Below are 26964 nucleotides of genomic sequence, written 5' to 3' on the forward strand. Positions count from 1 at the left end.
CAGGTGAACTTTGCAACACTTGCTATGTTATCTGTGTACAAGTACAGTTGACTAACAAGCTTTTGGAAAAGAAGGCCTACCTATCCTCAATTTATGCAAACTGGAGTTTAATCATTGACAGAGAAATGCAAGAGCACAAAAAATCAAATGATACTTTAGTGGGTAGACACTGCCAGAACTTAACCACTATACACAAAAGCAGCAGCATCACTGCCTCCATACTCCTAAATATGGCTGCCTGTTTGCATATATGGTTATTGTCTGGAAAAACCTTTCTGCCCTGCACACATTTTACGCATGCAGACCACAGATATTCCTGATCACTTCACTGTTCTGAGCAAGTTACAGGATAAATATGGCCAAAGCTATTTTGGCCGTTTCTCCAAGTAGGAGTCCACTTCGCTCTGCACTCCTGCGACCTGTTTTCAGTCGACAACGGGCTAAAGCCCGTGATGCCACTCAGCCATCCAGGCTCTGGAAAGATGCCGACTTTAATGCCAGGATCCACCCAGATGCCTAGAAGGGCAGCTGGCTCAGCCTCTCAGCGAGCCACTGGGAGACTGAGCCAGACAATCCCACCCCCTCCACAGCCCGGTACTCCAGTGAGCACTGGAAGAGCAGAGAACTGATCACTCAGCTCTCAGTGTGGAGCTGGCCGGGGCCGCTGCAATTGGTGCCACAGCCATCTAGCAGTGCATGTGCATTTCTTTTTTTCTATTCCCAAACTTTTCTTTTAAGCAAAAGTTCGCTTTGTCTACACAGACCAAAACCGTTTGCTTTAATGCTTCCAACTTTGCAGCATATTTTCACCTCTTTAGACCATGGGTGCCTAACCTGTGGCCCGCCATCTGTTGCAGAACTGCAAGCCGCTGACAGTTATGCATGACTCCCGAAAGCAGAGGCATGATGGAACTTGTAGCTCCCCAAAAGCTGGTGGGCCACAGGTTGAGCACCCATGCTTTAGACCCTGCTGTTACCTCTCCCAGCAACATGGCTATAAGACAGGCTTTAATCTAAAGCTGTCCACTTAAAGTGATTGTAAAAGCTCATTTTTTCCTATAAAAATAAACGTTATACTTATCTGCTCTGTGTAGTGGATTTGCACAGACCAGCCCAGATCCTCATCTCAGGTGCCTCTCCTGACCCCCTCCCTCCTGTTCAGTGCCCCCACAGCAAGGAGCTTGCTATAGGGGCACCCGAGCAGAATCACAGGTCTGTTTCCATTCATACATGGCCCCGCCCCCTCTCTCCCAATTGGCTTGCTGACTGACAGCAGGAAATGGCACTGCTGCTTTGTTTCAGCAGATCGGGAAGGAGAATCTCAGATGGCTGCGACATTTGTTGTGGACATCACTGGACAGAGGGACCTCAGGCAAGTATAAGGGGGTTGCTGGGGCAGCTACTGCACACAGAAGGTTTTTTATTTTAATGCATTAAGATAAAAAGTACCACTAGCTTTGGTACTAGTAACTAGTTTAGATCAAATGTGTTTCTCTCTCTCCTAAGAGCTTAGTCAGCCTAGTGTAGATGCTGAAATAAGTATACATACACTAGATTGTCAAAAGTATAGGGACACCTGCTTTTACATGAATTTTATTGGCATCCTATTCTTAAACCATAGGGATCAATACTGAGTTGGCCCACCCTTTGCAGCTATAACAGCTTCAACTAATCTGGGAAGGCTGTCCACAAGGTTTAGGAGTGTGTCTATGGGAATGTTTGACCATTCTTCCAGAATCGCATTTGTGAGATCAGGCACTGACGTTTGAGAAGGCCTGGCTCGCAGTCTCCGCTCCAATTCAAAAGTGTTCTCTCAGGTTGCGGTCAGGACTCTGTGCAGGCCAGTCAATCCTTCACCTCAAACGCGTTCATCCACACTAGATTGCCAAACATATTGGGCCACCCCTCCAAATCATTTGGTATAGAGGTTTTATGGTGTGGGGTTGTTTTTAGAGGTTGGGCTTGGCCCCTTAGATCCAGTGAAGGGAACTTTTAAGGCATCAGCATATCAAGACAATTTTATGCTCCCAACTTTGTGGGAACAGTTTGGGGATGGCCCCTTCCTGTTCCAACATGACTGCGCATCAGTGCACAAAGCAAGGTCCATAAAGACATGGATGAGAGAGTTTGGGGTGGAGGAACTTGACTGGCCTGTACAGAGTCCTGATCTCAACCTGATAGAACATCTTTGGGGTGAATTAGAGCGGAGACTGCCACCCAGGCCTTCTCATCCAACATCAGTGCCTAACCTCACAAATGTGCTTCTGGAAGAATGGTCAAACGTTCCCATAGACCAGGGATCCTCAAACTACAGCCCTCCAGCTGTTGCGGAACTACACATGCCACGAGGCATTGTAAAACTCTGACATTCACAGACATGACTAGGCATGATGAGAATTGTAGGGCCATAGTTTGAAGACCCCTGCCATAGACACACCCCTAACCCTTGTGGACAGTCTTCCCAGAAGAGTTGAAGCTGTAAAGGATGGGCCAACTCAATATTGAACCCTACGGACTAAAACTGGGATGCCATTAAAGTTCATGTGCATGTAAAGGCAGGCATCCCAATACTTTTGACAATATAGTGTATTTGCCATTATTTAAACTGCCATGTGCTAAAATCTCTGTGCATGCAAAGTTTTTTACATTTTCACTATACCATAATTTCCTAATGCAATGTGACCAAGCCCTGAATGATTTTATTAAGTCTCAAATAGTCAACCCATCGATGTGAATAAAATGTTAAAAAACATCTTCATATTCAAAGATGACCACTATGTATTTAGACAACGCTTCCTCTTGGCAGCACTTGTATTCTCATTTGGGGTGGCCAACCTCACAAAGTGCACTTTTCCTCTAACATACTGGGACCAAAAGTAGTCGGACAGATAGCCGGAAACAAAGGCAGGACACAAGAGGCTGGAAATAAAGCATTTCTAATAGACAAATTAAACAGTCGACACCCAATTTTACAACCTAAACCACCAAAGTTGTAGTACTCCTATTAGCTAGTCTTAAAAGTGCAGAGTAGTGATCAAGCATTCTTCTGCTCCTTTTAGTCAAGGCCATCAGTCATAAAATGGTATCCATAAGTGCAGTGCAACAAAGCATGTTTGTTACCAAAAATAGGGAGAATCCATATTAAAAAAAAAAAAAAAAAAAAAAAGGATACAATTATGTAGAAAGCAGGCACTTCTATTTGGCTGAAGCCATACTCAAGTCAGCCAAGCTTCAAATACTCAGAATTCATATCCAAAAACACGTAGGATGCAAAAAGGAAATTTAAACTGGCTGGCCCCCTCTAAAGGGGATGAAAGACATGATTGGTAAAGTGAAAAAGTTCCCAGAAATTGCATAGAAATAACCAGCCCTTTAATTCTGGGGTTTCAATATTTTAGTGATTATAGTACCTCCACCATCCAGATGCACATTGCTCTTGCTTCTATACAAAAATTTCTTAAAAAGAAAAATTGCCCACAACCATTTCCATGCTGCCATTGAGGTAACCGCTTGCTGTTTTGTGAACGGCAGTGTCCTGTAACCAATCTCAAAACAGGACAAGTTTTGTCCCATACAGTACAGAAAGTGGTCGAGGAAGGGCTTGCATCTTTCAAGAGATGATCCTCTGAAGCAGGACACGCTTAACCTTTCTGGAACAGTCTAAAGTTTCACTTCAAAATTCTTAAATTTTTGGATTATTTTCTTGAAGTATGAAAAGCGAACACAAAAGTGAGTAAAAATGCACCTTTTGATGCCATTCATATACAAATGCCGATTCTGGCAAAACCACATCAACCCTAGGCACATATGCTGGAACCTCCACCTATGACCAGGTCTGAGAATTCCAAAAGGAAAAGTCATAAAGCTTCATAAAAAAATAAATATTTCACATTTCATTTACAGTTCTTCTTGATTACAAAAATTTTATAATAAAGTCTTTAGTATAAAAAAAAAACAGGTTTTGCATATAGGGACTCTAATGGGAGCATAGAAAGTTCATTTTTCACCAATCCAGCCCATCTTCTTGGAAGGTAAGCCTAGGGCTGTTGTCACTGTAGAACTGGGAGTACCATCGGCGGTGTTTGGCAATGGCAGAGTCCTCTTTAACAAGTAGTGGTTTGCTGATGTATTTCTTGTTGTTCCAGACCATCACATCCCGTTCAAACTGCCATAGAGAGAGAAGATTTAACATTCTAATAAATGGTGATAACTTTCAAAAAACTTTTTGGGCCCCATTTAAAGATTCATGTTTGTGCTGCAGGGTGTCCTTTGTAGATGTGGCTTCCAAAGCACTCAGTGGGGCACAGACACTAACCACTGCCAACCTTAAATGCTTCATGTGCCATTTTAGCTGCACCCAGCGGGTTGGAAAATACACTATATTGTTTACTACACCCTTTAGGCTGGATTTGGACCCAACGCTGACCAGAAGACACACAGGACTTTTCAGCAAACCACTCCATAGCCATCCCAGAGCTGTGTGAACTGGCTCCATTGAGAGCCGGTCAGTCTCCCAATATGCAAATTGGATGTAGGGAAACCTGCATCCAATTCACAATAGTGTGAACCCAGCCTTCATGTTAAACTAGACTATTAAAAGAGAAAATATCTACTACGTGCTTACATTTCATGCCAACATTTAACTGAATGAACCTTGGACAATCAGGTCCTGGTTGGTCTAATATACTGTACCATAAAAATTACACGGTTTTTATACTAGTAACATTATGTGTATCGCAAAGTACTGTCTTGAACTGCACATAATGCCCAGCAGGGTGTGTGCCTAGGACCTGCGTTTTTGTTTTGCTTTGAATAAAAGCAGGTCAAACGAAGTTCGCATAGAGAACAATTGGCACTGAATGTCACTGAACTGCAACACACCATGCTGCTTTGTGAAGACATGAAATGTCATGTGACCACATTTAAAAAAAAAAGTAAACTGATGTGCTGAAAAACGTGCGTTGCACCGCTCCCTGCCAGAGCCCACACTGGAAACACTGCTTTTACCAAATGGGCTAGTGTGACCATGTCCATAGAAGGCAACTTTCCTAGAAAAAATATAGCAAATGATAACATTTGCAATGGTTACATTAGCAATGTTGTAATTTAATGTTAATAAAAATACCTTTCCTTCAATAAGCAGCCGCTACAATTTTCTGTAAAATTCAATGCTGTATGACAACCTGGAGGCATACAGAACACCCCAGGAATATTTCTGCTTGCGATTGGCACACTGAAGTTTGCACTGAGATACAATACAAGTCAAATAGGTAGCCACTTTTCGAAAACAAAAGTGGAGTTTTCCTTTAAAAGCAACCCCGTTTTTGGGTATCTTTACATCTGTTGAGCTGCATTTTTCTGCACAGGTATAGTATGAACAGGGCACATTGAAGACATTCGTTTTCAGTGTGCCCTGTTCACATAAGGAGAAGCACAGGCGCCTTCTAAATGTAGCTATTAAGAATTTATTGCAGATAAAGTAAGAACTGCTCACAAGTGTAGTTTACTCACGGCAATGTGTGTACAGCCTGATAGACGACAACGTCCCTTGTGGACCCCCTGGATTGCAGTGCTGAGGACCACCCCACACAGTGCCATGAGCTACATGCCTGATTTTAAACTACATTTGTGAGTAATTCGTATTTTATCTGCAATAAAATTCTTATAATAGCTACACTTAGAAGGCACCTGTGCTTCTCGTTTCCTTTAAAGCTGTTTCTTCATGGAGCTGCCTCAGTGAGCTACACCTGGACTATATATGGACTTTGTTATATATATATATATATATATATATATATATATATATACATACATACATATACACACACACACACATACATACACATACATACACACACTCTGGTTTTATGAGCCATTTTATTATTTGCCACTTTTTTTATAAATTGGTTCCTCCTTTATCTGAACATTGTTGGCATGTTAAGTGTCCACTTTACACCAATAATCACCCCCTCTCTATACCTCTGCAGTAGTGTGCAGAAAAATGCAGTTCAATTGACATGACATGAACGAGAATTAAAGCATTTCAGCCAGCTGTCCCCTGTAATAGAAAAGGCTGAAAGCTTGCCTCTCTGGTGGGGGTCAATTAAAATAGCTGCTCTTGCAGAGCTAGGAGCAACCCTGCTATCTGACAGTCAGGTTAAAGTCCCTCACCAGGCACTGTTCCTCCTGATGACTGCCGTGTCTTGATGTGACGGCTAGCTGTCTTTTTTAGTATCTGTCTGCTGATCCCCACTGATCAGGCAGACATGTCTGCATCCGCTTTACTATGCAGAGCAGACATATTCTCTATGGGGCGGTTGGATGGAAACGGATCGCCTGTGTTTCCATCCGACTGTCATTGCAGGTAGTAATAAGTTTATTTTCAAAAATTAAAACCCCTCATCACTTTAAGCACAACCATATGTGCTTCATTCAGTGTCTCCAAATTCTTATCTTTAGTTCTTAATTTGTTATAATTGTATGCCTTCTCCATATACTCATTCCAGAAACCTCCTCCTGGCCATGGTAGTATCACCCTTCCCTGCCTGGAACCCATTACCCACCTGGGTGCACTCCGCCATCAGAATAAATCTCGGGACGATGGCAGGGATGTTCTTCTGGTAGTAGATGCTGTGTGATACTTTCTGCAGGAGAGGCTCCTCAGGGGTTACGCAATGTAGAATTATGCCTTGGCCCAGGAAGGAATGTTTAAAGGTCAAAAACACTATTCCAGGTCCAACCTGAAGAGAGCAGATATTATAGGGTCTGTGAAGAGCAGGGAGTACCAGATGAACTCTCACAAGATGCAATTAAAACAGCAAACCTAATGTAAATCAGAAACCATCACTAACCAATCTGAATAGCTTTAAACAAAAACAAAAATCCAATTGCTTACAATTTCAAGCAACTGATCTGAAGATGCTCTCTGCATTTCCAAAATAAAATCTGAGGGATTTAGCGTCAACAACTTCAGTTATTACTACTAAAGGATTTTTTTTTTTTTAATAAAGCTTGCCATGGGACGCATAAAAGTAGTAGAAGTACCTGCTGTCAAGTTTATCAGTACAACTTACTCAAATGTATAACTCCCAGCGTCAGCCAGGTGACCCTTCTCTAGGGGTTACCAATTTACTAATGAGCCGTAATTAGGGTTGCACCAATACTAGTATTTGTGCCGATACCGAGTATTTGCATAAGTATTGGTACTCGTGCAAATGCACCGATACCTGAAACCGATCAGGCTCTGCTCTTTGAGCTGTCAGTGGGTCTCCCCAGTGTTAAGAGACCAGACCTGAAGTCCGGTTTATTTAAGTGTATTACCAACATTGCTCAGCCCTGAAACACTAACATAAAAAGAAACATCGTTTCTTTTTGTATATTTCTGTTTCTTCATCTGCAGATCAAAGGGATGAATAAAGGTTCCTGTTTAACCCCTTAATGACCCTAAATTTACTCTAATCAGCCTTAACTCCCTATTCTCCTCCAATTATTATTTTCCTGCTTTTTTAGCTTTTGTTCATGTCTATTTTATAAACAATTAAAACTTTTTTTTGTTTGCTTTGTTAATATATGTGTAAAAATATTCACTATACATTTCACATTGAAAAAGGGCTAAATTAAAAAAAAAAAAAAAATCAATTTATTTAATTTGTAAATAACTTTTGAATGCTTTGTACTTGCTGACAGCTAAAGTAGGTATCGGCAATTGGTATCAGCAAGTACAAAAAAAAATAAAGTATCAGTACTTGTACTCATTGAAAAAAAAATGCCAACAGTGCATCCCTAGCCATAATACATACAGTGCCTTGAAAAAGTATTCATACCCCTTGAAATTTTCCACATTTTATCATATTACAACCAAAAATGTAGATGTATTTTATTGGGATTTAATGTGATAGGCCAACACAAAGTGACACATAATTGTGAAGTGGAAGGAAAATTAAAAATGGTTTTAAATATTTACAAAATGAATATCTGAAAAGTGTGGCGTACATTTGTATTCAGCCCCCTTTACTCTGATACCCCCAACTAAAATCTAGTGGAATCAATTGCCTTCAGAAGTCACCCAATTAGTAAATATAGTCCATCTGTGTGTAATTTAATCTCAGTATAAATACAGCTGTTTTGTGAAGCTCTCAGAGGTTTGTTAGACAACCTTTGTGAACAGCCAGCATCATGAAGCCCAAAGAATGCACCAGACAGGTCAGAGATAAAATGGAGAAGTTTAAAGCAGGGTTAAGTTATAATAATATCCCAAGCTTTGAGCATCTCATGGAGCACTGTTCAATCCATCATCTGAAAATGGCAAAGAGTATGGCACAACTGCAAACTTACCAAGACATGGCCATCCACCTAAACGGACAGGCCGGGCAAGGAGAGCATTAGAGAAGCAACCAAGAGGCCCATGGTAACTCTGGAGGAGCTGCAGAGATCCACAACTCAGGTGGGAGAATCTGTCCACAGGACAACAGTGCACTCCACAAATCTGGCCGTTATGGAAGAATGGCAAGAAGAAAGCCATTGTTGAAAGAAAGCCATAAGAAGTCCTGTTTTCAGTTTGCAAGAACCCATGTGGGAGAAGGTGCTCTGGTCAGATGAGACCAAAATTGAACTTTTTGGCCTAAAAGCAAGACGCTGTGTGGTGGAAAACAAATCCTGCACATCACCCTGAACACACCATCCCCACCGTGAAACATGGTGATGGCAGTATCATTTTGTGGGGACGCTTTTCTTCAGCAGGGACAGGGAAACTGGTCAGAGTTGATGGGATGATGGATTGAGCCAAGTACAGGGCAATCTTAGAAGAAAACCTGTTAGTCTGCAAAAGACTGGAGGTTCACCTTCCAGCAGGACGACCCTAAACATACAGCCAGAGCTACAATAGAATGGTTTAGCTCAAAGCATATTCATGTGTTAGAATGGCCCAGTCAAAGTCCAGACCAAAATTCAATTGAGAATCTGTGCCAAGACTTGAAAATTGCTGTTCACAGATGCTCTCCATCCAATCTGACAGAGCTGGAACTATTTTGCAAAGAAGAATGGTCAAAAATGTCACTCTAGATGTGCAAAGCTGGTAGAGACATCCCCAAAAAGACTTGCAGCTGTAATTGCAGCGAAAGGTGGTTCTACAAAGTATTGACTCGGGGGGCTGATTACAAATACATGCCACACTTCTCATATTTGTAAAAATAGTTGAACCATTTAAAATTTTCCTTCCACTTCCAAATTATGTGCCACTTTGTGTTGGTCTATCACATATAATCCCAATAAAATACATCTACCTTTTTTGTTGTAATATCACAAAATGTAGAAAATTTCAAGGGGCATGAATACTTTAAGACACTGTACACATGTCATAATGGAGGAAGCTTCTATACATTCTTACATAGCAGAAAACCAGGACCACTTACCTGACGAGCAACAACATCCACATCAAGCAGCGAGAAATGTCTCCCAAAAACCAGTGAGGCATGTTTAAGCGTCATTTTAGAACAATGCTTGTTGGGGGCTGGCTCTGACTCCCACTGAACCTGAGGGCAGAGGAAAAAGTCAATCGATACAATGCCCAAACAGTGCTTTCTGTTATGTTTGTAGGATTAAAAAAGCACCACAATGGCTAATAGGCACACATTTGGACTTGTTCTTTAACCGCTTGCCGACCAGCTGCCGTCGTTATACAGTGGCAGGTCGGCTCTCCTGCACAAATCTCTGTAGCTGTACAGCGGCGTGGGCAGGAGCCTGTCCGCGGGTCAGGCGGACTCTAGAAGGATCCCCATTTCCATGTCCCTGCAGCCCAACCCCCTACAGTTAGAACACACTGAGGGACGTATATTTTAGTCAATGGAATCTCTCAACACGTTCATCTGGGGCTCCTCCCGTCATAAGCTGTCGTGGTGGGACTTGAAATGCCCGACCAATCTAGGTGGCACCACACTCCCCGATCTCTCTATTACATTGCGTCCCAACTCTCTCACTTTTTCCACCTTAACCACACTGACCGAGAACGCTACTCCACTCTAGTCTGTTCTCGGGCACCCGGCCCATTGACCCACCCCTTCCAAATTCTGTCCTGCGGACCCCGAGGCTCATTCTGAATCGGTGACAGGAAGCACATGCTATTCCACCACTAAGATCTGGCAGCTCGCCATGCACCTGGGAGAGGCATCTCCCCCCCCCATTCTCACACACCCCTATGGGACAACCCATACATGCCCGAACTACTGTCCATCCCTGATCGTGGATTGATAAGGGCATTATTTACTTGGCGCACGTTGTGGCCAACGGGGCGGTCAAAACCTTCCAGACTCTCAAAGACATCTTTGCCTTACCCAATCACATGTTCTTTCGCTATCTTCAACTTCGACGTGCTCTAACCACACAGTTTAGGGAATCTATCCCACCCCTCAAAGTCCCACTACTGGTGGATATTGTCTTAGGTAAAGATCCCAAAAAACGAATCTTATATTTACACTTACCTCATGGCACCCACAGCTACTGCCACTGCTTACCAACTGAAAACTCAATGGGAGTCCGACCTGGGCATAAGAGGACTGGGAGGAGGCCCTCGCTAACTGTAAATCCATATCTCCCAAGCTCTCTGATCGCCTTACCCAACTATACATTCTTCACAGATCGTACCTGATACATCTCTAAATATAGACCTGGACACAACCCCAACTGCCCCAGCTGCAGCCACCCCAACCCCTCCTACCGCTTACTCTAGACCTGCCCGTCCATACAGAGGTTCTGGACCCTCTGCCCCCGTCAGTGTGTGCTTGGGGCTACTCTCACTACCCGAAGGCGAGAAATATCTGACTATATTCTTGCAAGAAACACTATACCTTGCTAGGCTACAGACCGTCAAGACCTAGATGAGGGAGTTCCCCCCCCCCCCCCCCCCCCCACACTACAACAATGGATAAGAGCTGTTAACAGCACCCTCCACTACAAAAAATTACTTTATACCCACAGGGGTTGCCCTACTAAGTATCACAAAATCTGGGAGAGGTGGCTGGAGGATGCTTCCATCTGCAATGCAGCGGACTAGTCATGCTCCTTTTTAATAGTAACCCTACGGGCTCTCTATTGGATCCCCACCTTTCCTCCTTATTGACATTGCACTATTATGCTACATAACAGGATGTACTATGCAAGCTCCTTTACCAACTCATGTCATGCTTCTACCCTGTTTCCCCGAAAATAAGACCTAGCATGATTGTTGGCAATGGCTGCAATATAAGCCCTACCCCCCAAATAAGCCCTAGTTAAAGTCCTTGTAGGTCTTATTTTCAGAGTAGGGCTTCTTTTCAGGGAAACAGGGTAGGGCTTATTTGGGGGGTAGGGCTTATATTGCAGCCATCACTGACAATCACACTAGGTCTTATTTTCGGGGAAACAGGGTATGTATGTTAATTGGATTGATTCGTAACTGTAGTGCCTGTTGCACTATTCACCCGTATGTTCATATATTTTATATGCTTAATAAGCAACGTTTTTTGATTTAAAAAAAAAAAGCACACTGAGGGAACACATTTACCCCTTGATCGCCCCCTAGTGTTAACCCCTTCCCTGCCAGTGACATTTACACAGTAATCAGAGGCTATTTTATAGCACTGATCGCTGTATAAATGTCAATGGTCCCAAAAAAAAAAAGTGTCTGATCTGTCCACCGCAATATCACATTCCTACAAAAAAAAACGCCGATCGCCGGCATTACTATTAATAAAAATGCCATAAATCTATCCCCTATTTTGTAGACGCTATAACTTTTGTGCAAACCAATCAATATACGCCTATTGCAAATTTTTTTTACCAAAAATATGTAGAACATTATATATCGGCATAAACCGATGAATACTTTTTTTCTTTCGTTTTGGATATATTATAGCAAAAAGTAAAAAAAAAGTTTAAATTGTTGCCCTTTATTGGTTTATAGCGCAAGATGATCAAATACCACCAAAAAAATGCTCTATTTGTGGGAAAAAAAGTTGTCAATTTTGTTTGGGTACAGCAACGCACGGCCTACAAGTATGGGAGGAGCATAAACAGATATTTTTTAAAAATAGTTTACAGTAGATTACAGTTCTGTGATCGCATTCATGGGACTGCACAGACCTAGAAAAGGCACGTCTTTCAAGAGTCAAGACCCGGATAAACTGTCTTACCTTCCACGTGTGTCTCAGAAATTCCCACACCTTTGACTTTGTGTATCGTAAGTCAATCCCACTCAGGATGCTCGGCTCATGCAGAAAAGCAAGATGCGCAATGTCCGCTGCGTTCTCTGGTATTTCCTGTAACGAGTGAACAAATTCGGGTGAAAAGACTGCTTCCTAAATACAGTACAGTGTTGTCACACTAGGACAGGATGTATGAGAGGCAGACTCACCAGGTGAAAGCCTAAAGAAAACTAATGCAGCCATCACATCTAAGGACTGGTAAGCTGAAATATATTACCATTTTTGATAGGGTTTACAGTGAGGAAAATAAATTGTTTGATCCCTATGGAAAGTTGATCTGCAGATTTTATAAGTTTTCCCACTTACAAACAAAATGAAGGGTCTAGAATTGTTACCATAGGTGTATTTTAAATGATCGAGACAGAATACCAACAAAAAGTCCAGAAAAAACACGATACAAATGTTATAAATTAAGTTGCAATTCAGTGAGTAAAATAAGTATTTGATCTCCTACCAAAAAATAATTCTGGCTGCCACAGACTGGCTACAGTATGTACTCATGTGGTACACAGATTAGTCCTATCAATTTAAGAAGGTGCTCCTAACGACAACTCGTTGTGTATAAGACACCTGTCCACAGAATCTCTCTTCCATTCAAACCTTACCATCATGGGCACGACCAAACAGCTGTCAAAGGACATCAGGGACAAGATTTTAGACCTGCACAAGGCTGGAATGGGCTGCAAGACCATCAGCAAAAAGCTTGGTGAGAAGGAGACAACTGTTGGGTGATTATTAGCAAATAGAAGAAATACAAAATAACCATCAATTGCCCTCGGTCTGGAGCTGTATGCAAGATCCTCATGGGGCAAGGATGATCATGAGAAAAGTGAGGGATCAGCCCAGAACTACATGGAAGGAGCTTGTAAATGATCTCAAGGCATTTGGGACCAGTCACCAAACCACTGTTAACACAAAACGCTGCCATGGATTGAAATCTTACAGAGCCTGCAAGGTCCCCCCCTTAAGAAGGCACATGTACTGACCTGTCTGAAGTTTGCCAATGAACAACTATGTAGCCATGGCCCTGACCCCTAAAGGCCTAATGGTGACCTCCAGAGTCAGGGAGAGCTGACATCCATCTTCACAGTGTGGGTTACTAGGCATCGTGGATGTGGTGTAGATAGAGTAAGTTGGGCACCAGACACAGAATGCAAAAAGATTTATTGTTCCTTAACAGAACTGGAGAGAGGGTTAGGGCCTGAACACTTAGGCAGATGCAAAATACTTGGCAGACTCAAGACAAAAATAGGAATAGAAGAACAGCTACACAGTTCAAAGACCTTTAAGCTGGATTGCAGCAACTGTATCTGTAGACCACTGCCTCCTATAGTAACTGATCTGGTAACTTCAACACAGATCACAACTTAGTATCCCATTGTAGATCCTCTCACTGAGCTCCCAGTCTCACTAGATTCTTCAGATCCCAGCGCCAGATCCCAGATCTCGAGCTCCTTCACAACTATCCTGCTGTGGCTTCCAAGTGTCCCCCACACTGTTCCGCTGGGTCCCTGACTTGGCTCTTTAGCCAACCTGCTGAATTCTCTGCAAGCATCCTAGAAGCCAGGTACTCCCAGATAGGCCTCAGGGTTCTGGCCTAGCAGCCAGGAGCTTTTCAACACACTTCCACCCAGAGAGCCGCCCAGGTGGCACATAACCCCGATTGATCACCTGACCCCTCCTGAATAAATAGGATCTCCCAGCAGGCCAAGGGCAAAGAAACCCCTGCCAATTGGCTGAGACAACCCATCCAACTCCTAGTTCCGATTTACTAAGCCCTTGTAAATCTAATGCCACAGGTAACAATGCCACCTAGTGACAGAAGAGAGGTGCAAACCCAGATTTAGGAAAAGGTCAGTGGATCTCCCCAACAATCAGCCAGGCTGGTTACTGCAGAGCAAACTAAATTAGTTAGTAACCCTGCCTAACACCAGGGTGCTATGTCTGAATGATTCAGAGAAGGATTGGAGAAAGTGCTGTGGTCAGATAACACCAAAATTGAGCTCTTTGGTGTTAACTGGCCGTGTTTGAAGAAAAATGCTGATGACCCAAAGAACAGCATTCCTACAGTCAAGCACAGAAGTGGAAACATTATGGTTTGGGGCTGCATCTCTGCTAAAGGTACAGCCCAACTTTGCCACACTGAGGGGCCATGTAGTGTAAAATCTTGGAGGAGAACCTTCTTCCAGCCAGAACACTGAAGATGGGTCATAGATGGGTCTTCCAGCATGACAATGACCCAAAACATACCAAGGCAACAAAGTGGCTCAAGAAGCATAAAGGTCATGGAGTGGCCTATTCAGTCTCCAGATATTAATCCTATAGCAAATTTATGGAGGGAGGTGACACTTCGAATTGCCAGGCGACAGCCAAGAAAGCTTAAAGTGTTACTAAACCCAGGACCCTGCATTCACTATATCTGATCTCCCACAGAACATGAAAATGAAATTATTTTAGTAACTCTAAACGTCTAAATACCTTTTCGCATCAGTTTATAGCATTCCTGTGACTTCATCAGCAACTATTAGTGTCTGGTTAAAGCTTGCAGGAGGAGTTTTTCTCTGTACTCTGTACTATCAGGAGGTGGATTGAGGACAGTGAAAGAAAAGGAGGATCAGAGAAGACAAGATCAAACTGCCCTTTTACACAATGTGGAGGATTACCCCTTCGGTTCTACAGCGAGTATAACAAGCATGCTTTACTGCATACAGGCTGATTTTACTGTTCTGGGTTTAGCCACACTAAGGATTTAGAAAAGACCTGTAGAAAGTGTGGACCAAAATCCCTGTGATGTGTGCAAATCTGGTCACCAACTACAACAAACGTCTTACCTCTTGCCAACAAGGGTTTCTCCACCAAGTACTAAATCATATTTTGCTTGGGTATCAAATACTTAATTTTACTCACTGAACTGCAACTCAATTTATAAACATTTGTATCATACATTTTTTCTGGATTTTTGGTTGACATTCTGTCTCGATCATTTAAAATACAGCTTTGATAGAAATTAAACCTTTCACTTTGTAAGTGGGCGAAAATCTGCAGGGGATCAAATTATTATTTTCCTCACTGTATGTGCAGTTTATTTGCAACACCTTAGTGATTCTTAAGGTTTTTTTTTTTTTTTTTTTAATAACAGGTTATACTTGTTTTGCACAGAGCAGTTCCAATTTTCTTTTGTTGGTCTCCTGCTGGCAGTCTTGGCTCCTCCTTCCCATCATGTGCCCCCAATAGCCAGCCTCTTGCTATTGGGCACTTGAGCAGGTTCACTCCCAAGCTGACCTACTGTCATTGGACATTACCAATTCACACGGCTCCGCTCTATCCTCATTGGTTTGCTGGCAGTAATTGACAGCAGCGGAACCAATGGCTCCCGCTGCTGTGTGAGTCAATGAGGAAAGAGCCGGGAGAGCCACTGCCCATGGTACATCGCTGGATCGACATGGCTCAGATAAGTATAAGGCGGGCTGGGAGGGGGGACTGCATCCAGGTTTTTTACCTTGCTGCATTAGGTTAAAAAACCTTCTGCCTTTAGAGCCACTTTAAACTGCATCTAATCTGGGTAGGCCTGGGAATGGTAACAACACACTTCAGGTTTGTGTCAACACTTCTTGGTTCACCCCTTATTTGTTCTAGAGCTCACTTTTACCAGAACAGAAATCTGAAATCTTATATTTGTCACCTGAACAGGAGGTGAAAAAACTTGCAATGGGGACTCCCAGTTCCAGCAACTAGGATTTACTCTCACTTTGTGGAGAGATCAAATCATTCCTCTACAGTGGATATTTCCTTGAGAAAACACGAACAAGCCATTTCCCAGTTTTTGTCAGAAGTGACTCATACTAGAAGTGGAATGAAGCAGCAGACAGAAATGACACCCAGTCCCCTTAATTAAAACAAGTACACGCTATAGAAGGATATGCTTTGTTCATATTCCATGTCTGAGGTTTGCAACCACTTTAATACATTACTAAATCATTGATCTAAAACTAGTAAGCAGACAATGGTGTATATTGGTATATTCATATAAGGATGAAGGCAGAGCTTGCACCTCATTAAAACAAGGTTGATAGTGGCAACATCTACATTTCTATTCTGAAAGGTTCCTTTGGAGAAGGTTTTCCTAGAAGGTAGGCTGGTGGAGGAATGCTGGTGAATAAAATGTACACTACCAACCAGACTTTAGGCAAAATTTTTACAAAACGAAGCTTTTTTTTTTGCTGAAACTAATCTGCCTGATCAGTACTCTTCAAAAGCTGCAAGCCCTCATCTATGGCCATGCTGTCTGTGGTTGGCTGGTCTCCAGCTTACACAACTGCTATGTCCAAAGCAAACTTTCTATAAGATGCAGATTAACCCAAATCACAACCCTCCTCACAAATCACACTAAACAGCAGGAAAAACAGGACTGCCCGCATATTGCTCGCACATCACTCATACAGAACGCATTCTTGCCAGTACATAGAGGGCAACAGGCCTCTCAATTCACACCCACAGAGACTTCCTCATTCTTTAATGAAATGAACAGCACAGCTCAGCTTTCACTGGTGAGAGGGAAGTCTAAATGGAAGGATTGATTTGGTCACAATAGTGGGCATGGCACATGTTTGACATTTTTGCTTTAAAAAGGAGTACAAACCTTAACAATGCACATGTTTTATGCCTTATCCTGCTTGTAGTGTTATACTGGTAGATCAATGCAGTTGCACACAAAAAAAAAAAAAAAAATATGTTCACACAAAAAGCTTCTAGATGCAACGGCTGTAATTTTCAACTATCAGAGGATTTTCCTTTTAAAGTGGTTGCAAAAGCTGTTTACCTTCATGCACTATGAAGGTAAAAAAAACATTCTGTGTGCAGCATTACCCCCAACACTTATCAAAGTCACATCTTGATCCAGGAATGTGCATGAGAGCAGCGGCTGTTCTCTTCCTCCTCATTGGCTGAGACAGCAGTGGGAGCCATTGGCTTCTGCTACTGTCAATCACAGCTAGTGTGCCAATTAGGAGAGAGTGGGGGAGCGTCCAAGACACACTCCGTGTGCAAGTGGACACAGCAGGGAGGCTCAGGATTGAGCATCCAGCAGATGGGAGGGGGCAGGAGCACCAGTGGGTGGCTTAGAGAAGCTCTGTGCAAATGCCTTACTAGGAGAGGGAGAAACATCACTGAATCAACTGCTAAGCAATCATACAAATACATTTCTAAGCAGCTAAGTTCAACTAGCACAGGCAACACGAGTAAAAGTTTACAGTATAGCTAAACATCCATCAAACACAGGCGCTTAGGTACAATAAACCCAATACTCACCTCTATGTGTGCATTAACATGGTGCTCAGTGCGCCCCCTGTACACCCACTTCTTACTGGTGATTTCCTCCTGTTCAGGGATGGTCCAAGTGGGCTCAATACGGTCACAGTGATACCATACAAACACCATTCCATTTACCTCACAGCTTGGCCAGGTCTTAATCTTGGCAAACTCAGGCACTGAAATGCATAAAGACTTCATTATGGACAGCAAATTACAGAAAAGGTTTGAAAAAGCCATTTGAAACTGGAAATGACAAAATCCTCTTACTACAAGTCACCCATCTCCTAACCATTTAAAATATAGGTATGGGGAGAAGGGACACCCCGCCGTCAACTCCCACAAAGCAAACTTCTAAGGCTTAATGTACACGGGACGTTTTTACAACCTCTCCTGAACGATTCAACTTGACAGATAGTAACCAACATTTAAAATGTCTGTTTTGCCGCATTTACATGGCACGTTTGCGTTTAGAAGCACTTGAAAAAAAAAAAAAAATTCTCAAAATAGCCAAAAATGAAAACGCCTGTAAACGAAACGCGACTAAGCGCGCAGTACCACGTTTAGAAGCATTTGGCGCTTGAAATGCCTCTAAACTCAGCGTCTGAACTAATTTTTTACTTTCCAAAAAAGGCCTCTAAACTTAACTGCCTAGAAACGACCCTGTGTCCATGTACTAATAAGATAACAGAGGAGAGTTCAGGAGCAGTTGAAAAAAAAAATGCCCAGCTGCTCTTAAACGTCAATTTACCAGCAGCAGTGTACATGAGGTCTAATGCTCGATTAACCATTCACCATGCTCAAACCAATCATCCAGCAAGGTTACTTGTGAGGCACAGGGCATGCCTATGCAAAAAACAGGCAGAAGGTCAGTGTTACCTTGGTGGTTATTTACAACGCTAGCGTTTATTTGCTCTCAAACTACGTCAAGTGTATTGTCGTTTTAAAAACCCAGCATAGCCTGTGGGCAATGTGGGCAGAGCCATGAAAATCTTTCCTTTATGCTCTATTCTTATAGCCAAATGTACATCCAGAACTGGATTATAGTACACATACAGTTTATTATCGAGCCAGTTAATCCAAACTGCATACAGTAGTTTCAGATCAGTGCAGCGTATGCAATTCATAGCTTCTATGAAGCAGTGCTTATGGACAATTTCAATGGAACTATACATCCTTTGGCGAAATTGACTAAAATGAATTGCTTATGGCATTTTAGTTAGGGGATTTGCACGCATTTCATCTGACAATATCAGAACAGCTGAATTTCTTTTACAAAGGATTTTATTAATATTCCATTCAACAAATAGATGTTACATTGTATGGTGATCAACAAGTCAGGAAGGTATACATATTCAAGGTTTGGCGCCCATGGCAGTAAAGATCCAAGAGCTACTAACCAGAGACAGAATTTCCTACTACAGTATATGTATATGCATTTTTTTTCCGAAGCCCTTCAACCGGGATGGATGTGAACCACAAACACGCCACAAGACTTACAACGTGAAACACAACGCTTGCCCTGGTCTGTATACCAAAAAAAGGGGGCAAAAACATTCAGGCAAGGGTTAAAGCTCTTTATTAGTTTAGTGTTTACAGAGCAAGTTTGGTAAATGCTTGCAACATTTCTACCTGAGGATTCGGGATGTACCGGGCAAAGCAGGCAGACTTCCACCTGCCTATTCTCTTGACGATATGGTCTGGAACCCTGTGCTGGGATGCGGCCGAGGCTGCTCCAATTCGGAAGGAGTGTCGAGAGTACCGACGGGGGTCGAGGCCTAGGTTGCGCAGGAGGATCCTGATGTGCTTGATGAACTGGCAGCCACTCAAGGAGTTGGTTGGGAAAGGTAGTAGGGGACTAGAGTTCGACTGGCTGGGTAGGAGCGACCGTAGGTGGTTGAGTATCGCTACTGGGCACCAGAAGTTCGTTTTGAAAAGATGGATGTTGACCCCATGGCCAGATTGCTGAGTTTTGGATACTGTGAGGTGGAGAATGAAATTATCTTGGAAGCGAGCCAGGTGACGTCTATACAGTACCTGGCCAGCAGGGCTATTACAGGTAAACTCGCTTAGGCCGCAAAAAACGTAGTAAGAGTTGGCTATGGGCTGATGCTTCTGAATGCCGTCCAGAAATGGCTCGGCTCGCATGGGTTGCAAATGAGGATGGCTTTGCAAGATCCTGTAAGGCCAGGAAGTGTTTGATGCTGGCTAAGTATAGTCTCATGGTGTTGTGTGATAGAGCCAACTGAGTGGCAATATGAAATGAAAGCTAGTATGTGCTTAGTGTCTGTTGACGTTGCCGCGGGGCAGGATGCCTGAAACTAACAGAAGGCATTCCAAGCTGTGGGGTAGCCCTTGAGTGTGTTGCGGGATAAGGATTGACTGATGAGCTGGGTCGCGCTGTGAAGGTACTGCTTTAATCCAATATCAGCTGAGACCAAGGTGGGATAAGAGATGACGTTGGGTTGGCTCCGGGTTTCTGCTGGAAAAAAATGAAGTTAAAACTGGACAGTGCATCTGCTGCGATGTTGCACTTGCCCAGAATCTATGCAGTGCACATTGATCTGATGCTGCAGGGATAATTGTACCAGCCTGCGTAGGAAAGACATAATAGGGAGTAACTTGGACCTGCCCTTGTTAACGATATCGGCCGAGGCCTGGTTGTCAGTGGCAAAGGCCACCTTTTGTCCGGTCCAGGTATGGCCCCAGACCTGAGCGGCTGCCACAATCGGGTATAGCTCGAAAAATGAGGAAGACTGGATGAACCCGGGATTAGGAGTATTTCTGCAGGCCACGGTCCTGCAAACCAATGATGGCCAAAAATTGCAGCAAAGCCTGTGGAGGCTGCAGCATACGTTACTACCTGCGGTGATAGAGGCGATACTGACGGTATCACACAGATATGCCATTCCAACTAGTAAGGAACGCATCCCACAGACAAATCTGCTACTGCGTCTAGTCTAAGGATTTGATCAGGGTCCTGTGTCTGAGAGGGGAAGACCAAGAGAAGCAAAAAAAAAAAAAATCCCTGGGGAATAATGCTCATTGCGAAGTTGAGCATCCCTAAGAGGGATTGAAGCTGTTTTAGTACACCCCTGTGCAGGGGTAAAGTCATGAAGAAACAACCTGATACAGGTCAGTTTGTCGGGGGGCAGGCTGGTCAAGGTTGACCCAGAGGAAGGCGATAGTGTGCTAAGCCTTCCACTTTGTGTTCTGTTATAGGCACATTGAGATGACCAAACACCACTCTTAACCTATCTAGGTCTACCAGGAGCATGCTGGGCTGTTATATTAGCAGGAAGTCATTCAGATAATGAATGACCATCTGGCACTGGGCTTGGCGCAACAGGAACCAAGTAAAGGACTGCGAAGGTGTCAGAGTTAGGGGCTGCTTTTAGAGCTGGTCAGTTTAGTGGCCAAGTAATATGACCATCCATTTAATGCCGTGCCAGCACCAGAGGGACAGTTGGATGGGCAGAAGCTTAAATGCGTCCGATAGGTCGGCTTTAGAGAGCCAGGTGCTTGTGCCCATTTGATAATGGCCTGGATCGCCATGTCGACAAGCATATTTCAGGGAGAATTCCTCTGAAGGAATTAAGGAATTCAAACTCAGGATGTGGGAAGAATGAGGCACAGACAGGTCGTACAAACAAATTTTATGTGAAGCAGAGAAATGGCCGAGGACATGGACTGAAGAGACGCCTGCTGGGTCCGTCTGTTTCTGTTGGTGGGAAGAGGAGGCTGAAGAACTCTGCTTTCCTGGCTGTAGCGGGGAAGGGCACAATCCTGCGCCTTAGTTCCGCTGTTAACTTGGGGATGGTCCATCCCCTGAGGGACTGCATGCAGCCGCTCCCTGAAACCGGAGAGGGTGACAGGGGCAGATGTGAGGTCTTCGCTGCTGGCCTGTGACATGGCTCTGGCCGATTTGTGCCCTAGTAGCGAAGTCCTGGTTTGAGGTCAAAAAGCTCAGTCGACCAGAACCTGGGGGAATAGCGTCCAATCTGGTGCAGGATGGAACTACCTGAACTCTACTGACCTAGGAGGAGAAATGAAGGAAAACTGTGAGTTGCTTAATTACATGCCATTAGGAGGTGAATGAGTGGCCAGGTCGTGTGAATGAGATGCCTTTACAGCGACTGCAAGGGAAACCTTATCGGGAGGCGAACGATGGTTAAACAAAGTTAAACGAATTTGAAACTATGAATGGAATTTGAAGGAGAATGGCTTTGAGAAAAGTTGGTCTGAAGCTACGTGGGCCAATCTGCCTTGTTGCGACTGGATTTGAACTGAATCGTAGGGTGAGCCATACTGAGGGGTGTCAATGACTTGACAAATCATACAGTGATCTGAATTTAAAAGTGAACCGTTGCGTCGCTGAGGTGACCGACATCAAACAGTAGAGCGTATGATGGGATAAAAACAAAAATGCACGAATGACCCGACACGAAGCGTCTTCCGAACCCAAGGAGAACATGACAGACAATATATGAAATAAGACCACTGAATGATTGAAGCGATGGTGACACGAATCGGGGTGCCGTAACTGACTTGACAGTGAACTGAACTGGAATATGGGATGAAGTGAGGGCAAAATTAAATGAGCCAAATTAAGCCGTCATGAATTGAAATGCTGCTAATGCGACTAGACTCGGATCGGCGTGTGGGGTATATGAAAAGAAATGACCGAAATGATTGCCATGACAGAGGCACAAATCTGTGTCATTATAGCGACTGACAGCGAACCTGTCTGGAACAGGAAACAACCTGAGTCGACGTGAATTAGTGCATCGCGGATGCGACTAAATTTGAATCGGAGTGAAGGGTATGCAAAATGTAACGAATTAAATGCATGCCATGATAGTGGCACGAATCGGTGTGCTGCAATTTTGCAACTGATAACGAACCGGACTGTGGAGCATGTAATTGTATGAGACAGGATGACTAGAACGAGCCGTCACGAATCGGTCCATCGCAGATGCAATTGGTTCGAATCAGAGTGAAGGTTATGTGAAATGTAACAAATGAAATGATTTGGCATGACAGGCACGAATCGGTGTGCCACAATTTGCGACTGATTATGAGCCGGACTGTGGAGCAAAGAATGCATGAGACAGGATGACTAAAAATGAGTAGACATTAAATCGGTGTGTCGCAGATGCGACTGGATTCGAATCTGAGTGACGGGTATATGGGACAAATTCAATGATTGCCATGACAAACAAAATCGGTGTGCCGCAATAGGGACTGACAACGAACCAGATTGTGGAGCATGGAATGACTAGAACAAGCCGACACGAATCAGTACGTCATAGATGCGACTGGATTCGAATCGGAGTGAAGGGTATGCAAATTAACGATGGATGCCATGACAGAGACCTGAATCAGTGTGCCGTGACTGTGACTGACAGCGAACCGCATCGGAGCATGGCATGAGATGACATGACATGACAAAAACTAGCTGGGAAGAAATCGGTGCGTCCCTTATGCGACTGGATACGGACCGGAGTGTAGGTTAATGTGAACTAAAATAACTGAAATGACAAGTGAAGTGGGCAGACTATGTGGCGTGATACAAAGTATGAAAATGTACGAATTAAACTGATAAAAAAAAGGCTTGGTGTTTGTGCACACAAACTGAGCCACGAGTTTGTGGTTTTGCACGAGGCTAAAAAGGCTGCATATGGAGACTTAATGAATGACTCGTAAGTTCCTTAGCTGGATTTCAGTGACATGGGGTATCTGACAAACGATGCGTGAAATGGAAATTATATACAAAACCTACCTGCAACAGTCTGAGAAAGACTCGATCTACGAAAAAACCACAAGCGCAGAAGCGAAAGCCTCTGGAAGTTCGGACACGTAGCTCATGAACACCGAGTGAGTTGGAAGAGTGGGCCTAGTGATGCAACGAATCGCGCACCGGAACCGACAGACCACAGATGAGTGGGCTGCTTAAATACCCTCCCGGACTCCTCCCATAAATTCAGGCCACCATACTGCATACATACACACACAAATCTACAAACATATATAACACACAATCTCACAAAAGTGAGTACACCCCTCACATTTTTGAAAATATTTTATTATATCTTTTTATGTGAACACTGAAGAAATGACACTTTGCTACAATGTAAAGTAGTGAGTGTACAGTAGAGAGCTCGAGCTGGCGAAGGCTGACACCTCCGCGGCGGAAGCCATATATATTCAAAATCCTTCTCCGAATATGCAACAGAAATGGCTTTCATCTCAAAATAGGCTGAACGAACTATTGGAATCTAGGGCCAGGAATAAACTTTTTTCAGAAGAGAGTTAGCTGGGCTGAGGGAGAAGCGAACAGTAAATTATTGGCTCAGGTAGTAAGGTCCCAAGCTAACCCTACACACGTTTAAGCTTTTAATTAATGTAATGTAGAGGGGGAGGTTTGTAACCAGACTAGTTCAATTATAGCTATCTTTAAGTCATATTATCAAGACTTATATACTTCCAGGGCAGATTTTACCCTTGCAGAGCTATCTAGTTACATGGCCAGTATTGATCTCCTGGCTATTTCAATAGAAGAGAGAAATTCTCAATGCCCCACTCATTTTAATGGAAGTAGAAAATGCAGTGGCTAGTTTTCCCAATGTCAAGACCCCAGGGACCGATGGCCTCCCTATTGAGACCTATAAAAAAAAAAAAAAAAAAAAAAAAAAAATATATAAGAATTGCTTCCGCTCTTAGGACACCAAATGAGGCTTTTCATATGGGCCAGCTCCCAGATTCTATGGGACAATCCATAATAGTAGTCATACCAAAAATGGATAAAAATTTGCTACACCATGAATCTTAGATCAAATTCTCCATTATCTACAGACGTTAAAATTCTTGCGAAGATACTTGCAACTAGACTAAATAAGGTTATTAACAGTATTCATCCAGATCAGGTAGGATGTCCAACAAACCAAATGCATTTAATATCAGACGTGCATATTTAAAAATATGCAGGTTCCGGCCCATTCAAACCGTGCTTTTTCAACACTAGACGCAATTAAGGCTTTTGATTGTGTCGAATGGCCATATTTGTGGGCCATTCTTGATAAATTCGGACTTGACTCTGGTTTTTGTAAGTGGGTCCAGTTGTTACACTGCTCCGGGGGCATCAGTTAGGATGAATGGCTTTCAATCTCCTAGTTTCAGACTTTTCCAGGGCACTAGGCAGGGGTGTCCGCTGTCTTGACTGCTTTTTGCTCTGGCCATAGAGCCTTTGGCATGTCTTATACGGGCCTCTCCTGATGTTACTGGTCTGATTAGGGGAGATATGGAGGAAAAGATGTCACTATATATGGATGATCTTCTCTTTTTCATGTCTAATGTCTGTTCATCCCTGCCGGTAGTAATAGAACGCGTTAAGGAGTTTGGAAGGTTTTTCGGTCTAGGTATAAACTGGGAGAAATCCATGTTGATGCCTTTAGACCCCCTTCCGGATCCACTACCACCTATACTTTCTCATTTTAAGGTTGTATCATCTATGAAATACTTTGGTATAACGATGTCAGACTCCCCACAGTCATATATTGTAGATAATATATTTACATTAGATTTCAAAATCAGGAGTAAAACTTGGACTAAGCTCCCTTTATCGCTAATAGGTCGTATCAATTTAATAAAAATGATATGGATGCCTCAGCTTCTCTATTTTTTACATAATGCCCTGATTTGGATACCATCCGGGTCTTTAATAAGATAAACACTATATTTAGGCGATTAATATGGCGGAACAAAACCCCTCGTATCAAACTGGAGACTTTACAGCATCCCACAAATGCCGGTGGCCTGGCAGGTCCTAATCCAAGGCTATATTTTCTCGCCTCCCAATTACAGCATTTTGCCAGATGGGAGTCTGAACAGATATCCTTTCCTGCTCGAGGATTATTTTCTTTTGCATTTAAGGGTCGGTCTCCACTCTGTCCTCGATGGTGCAAGAGGGGGTGTCTCGCTTGCTGATATGCCTACTTGTATGTTAATCTGTAAAGCATGGGATACAGTTAAAAAAAAAAAAAAAAAAAAAAAAAAAAAAAAAAAAAAATGTTGGGCGCCTCATATCCCACTAGATATACTCCCATATGGGAAAATGACAGACTCTCAAATTTCGGCTCTTAGAGGCTTTCAGAGATGGGCAAAACTAGGAATAACTACTTTAGCTCAGCTAGATCAGAATGGTATACTTTGACGATCTGAGGTGAGAGTTCTCTGTAGAATCCAACTGGTTTTACCAATTCCTTCAAGACATGCTCTACATGCCCAGTTTTCTTCTGCCAAGATATTTTTCCCCTCTATACCTGTCGTAGATAAAATAGTACGGGAAGGGTCGACAAAAGGTCTTACCTCGGTTACTTATAGGGTACTGTCAGATGGGTTTTTATTGCACCGCCCCATCCTTTCTCGGGTTGGCTGGGAGAAAGATATTGGTCCCATTTCTGAGGAGATTTGGGACGAGGTCCTCCGGTCCCTGTGCAGGGTGTCTATCACAGACTGACTCAGATTTTTATTCTCTATAGGGTCTATAGAACTCTGCAGTTTCTCTGTGCAATTGGACTGAAATCTGAGCCAGTCTGTGCTAGATGCAGTAACACAGGTACATTAATACATCTTTTGTGGCGATGTCCAAAACTTCAAAGATACTGGGTGGAGGTAATTGGTACCTTAAATGGGGTATTGGCTATTAATATTACAGTTGAACCGCTTATGTATATTGGGTTAAATATAAAAATATGAGGGCAGCGCTGGATAAGTACCACAAATAATAAAATTGTGTATAACAATTATAGAATGGTAGAATTGTAAAATTGTATATAACAAGTGCAATTGTGCCAGTTAAAAGTCAATAGAGATGAGAATCAAGTGCAAATGAAAATGATAATCTAAAAGTCCATAGAAAATTAATCAAATAGACAGTGCATAACAAACAAAACCACAAAAAGTGTGAAAAAAAGTTTGTGAATGAAGATATCCAGATGGGAAATATTCAATGGGAGACTCTGGGTCTGAACTTTCACCACCAGTGCTGCCCGTCACCTCAGAATAAACAGTGGAGGCTTACCAGAAAGCCTGCGACCGCCCTTATTCAGGGGGGGTCAATATAGGCTTAGTAGATGAATCAGGAGACACAGGAACACTGTTGGGATCTCTAACTTCCTTCCAAGATAGCTGGTCAGCATTAGTGAAGAGCACCTAAACGGCGCATTCCCAGGAAACCAGATTGCTGCTGCGATCAATATGCAGAAATATGCGCTTGTGGCCAAGTCGAGGGATCTGATTCAAGGAACTTCCCCCCATATGGCCGGATTTAGGAGAATGTACAGTAGTACTACTTTATATTGACACAAAAAAGTGTCAATATTGTGTGGCCACCATTATTTTCCAGCACTGCCTTAACCCT

General features: G+C 43.1%; 1 protein-coding gene across 1 annotated transcript in view; it reads right to left on the bottom strand.

The window, feature by feature from the left end:
• Positions 1-2674: 2674 nt before the first annotated feature.
• LOC141108357 (cholesterol 7-desaturase nvd-like) overlaps positions 2675-26964 on the bottom strand; it is a 67037-nt gene continuing 42747 nt past the window's right edge. Inside the window, exons 3-7 of the mRNA XM_073599905.1 lie at positions 17544-17722; positions 12165-12290; positions 9411-9530; positions 6564-6740; positions 2675-4165 (exon numbers count right to left, since the gene is read on the bottom strand). Coding sequence (XP_073456006.1) covers positions 4004-4165; positions 6564-6740; positions 9411-9530; positions 12165-12290; positions 17544-17722 — 764 coding nt within the window. The 3' untranslated portion in view covers positions 2675-4003. The remainder of the gene's footprint in view (positions 4166-6563; positions 6741-9410; positions 9531-12164; positions 12291-17543; positions 17723-26964) is intronic.

This window comes from Aquarana catesbeiana, linkage group LG09 (assembly GCF_042186555.1).
Source record: "Aquarana catesbeiana isolate 2022-GZ linkage group LG09, ASM4218655v1, whole genome shotgun sequence".
Taxonomy (NCBI): Eukaryota; Metazoa; Chordata; class Amphibia; order Anura; family Ranidae; genus Aquarana; species Aquarana catesbeiana.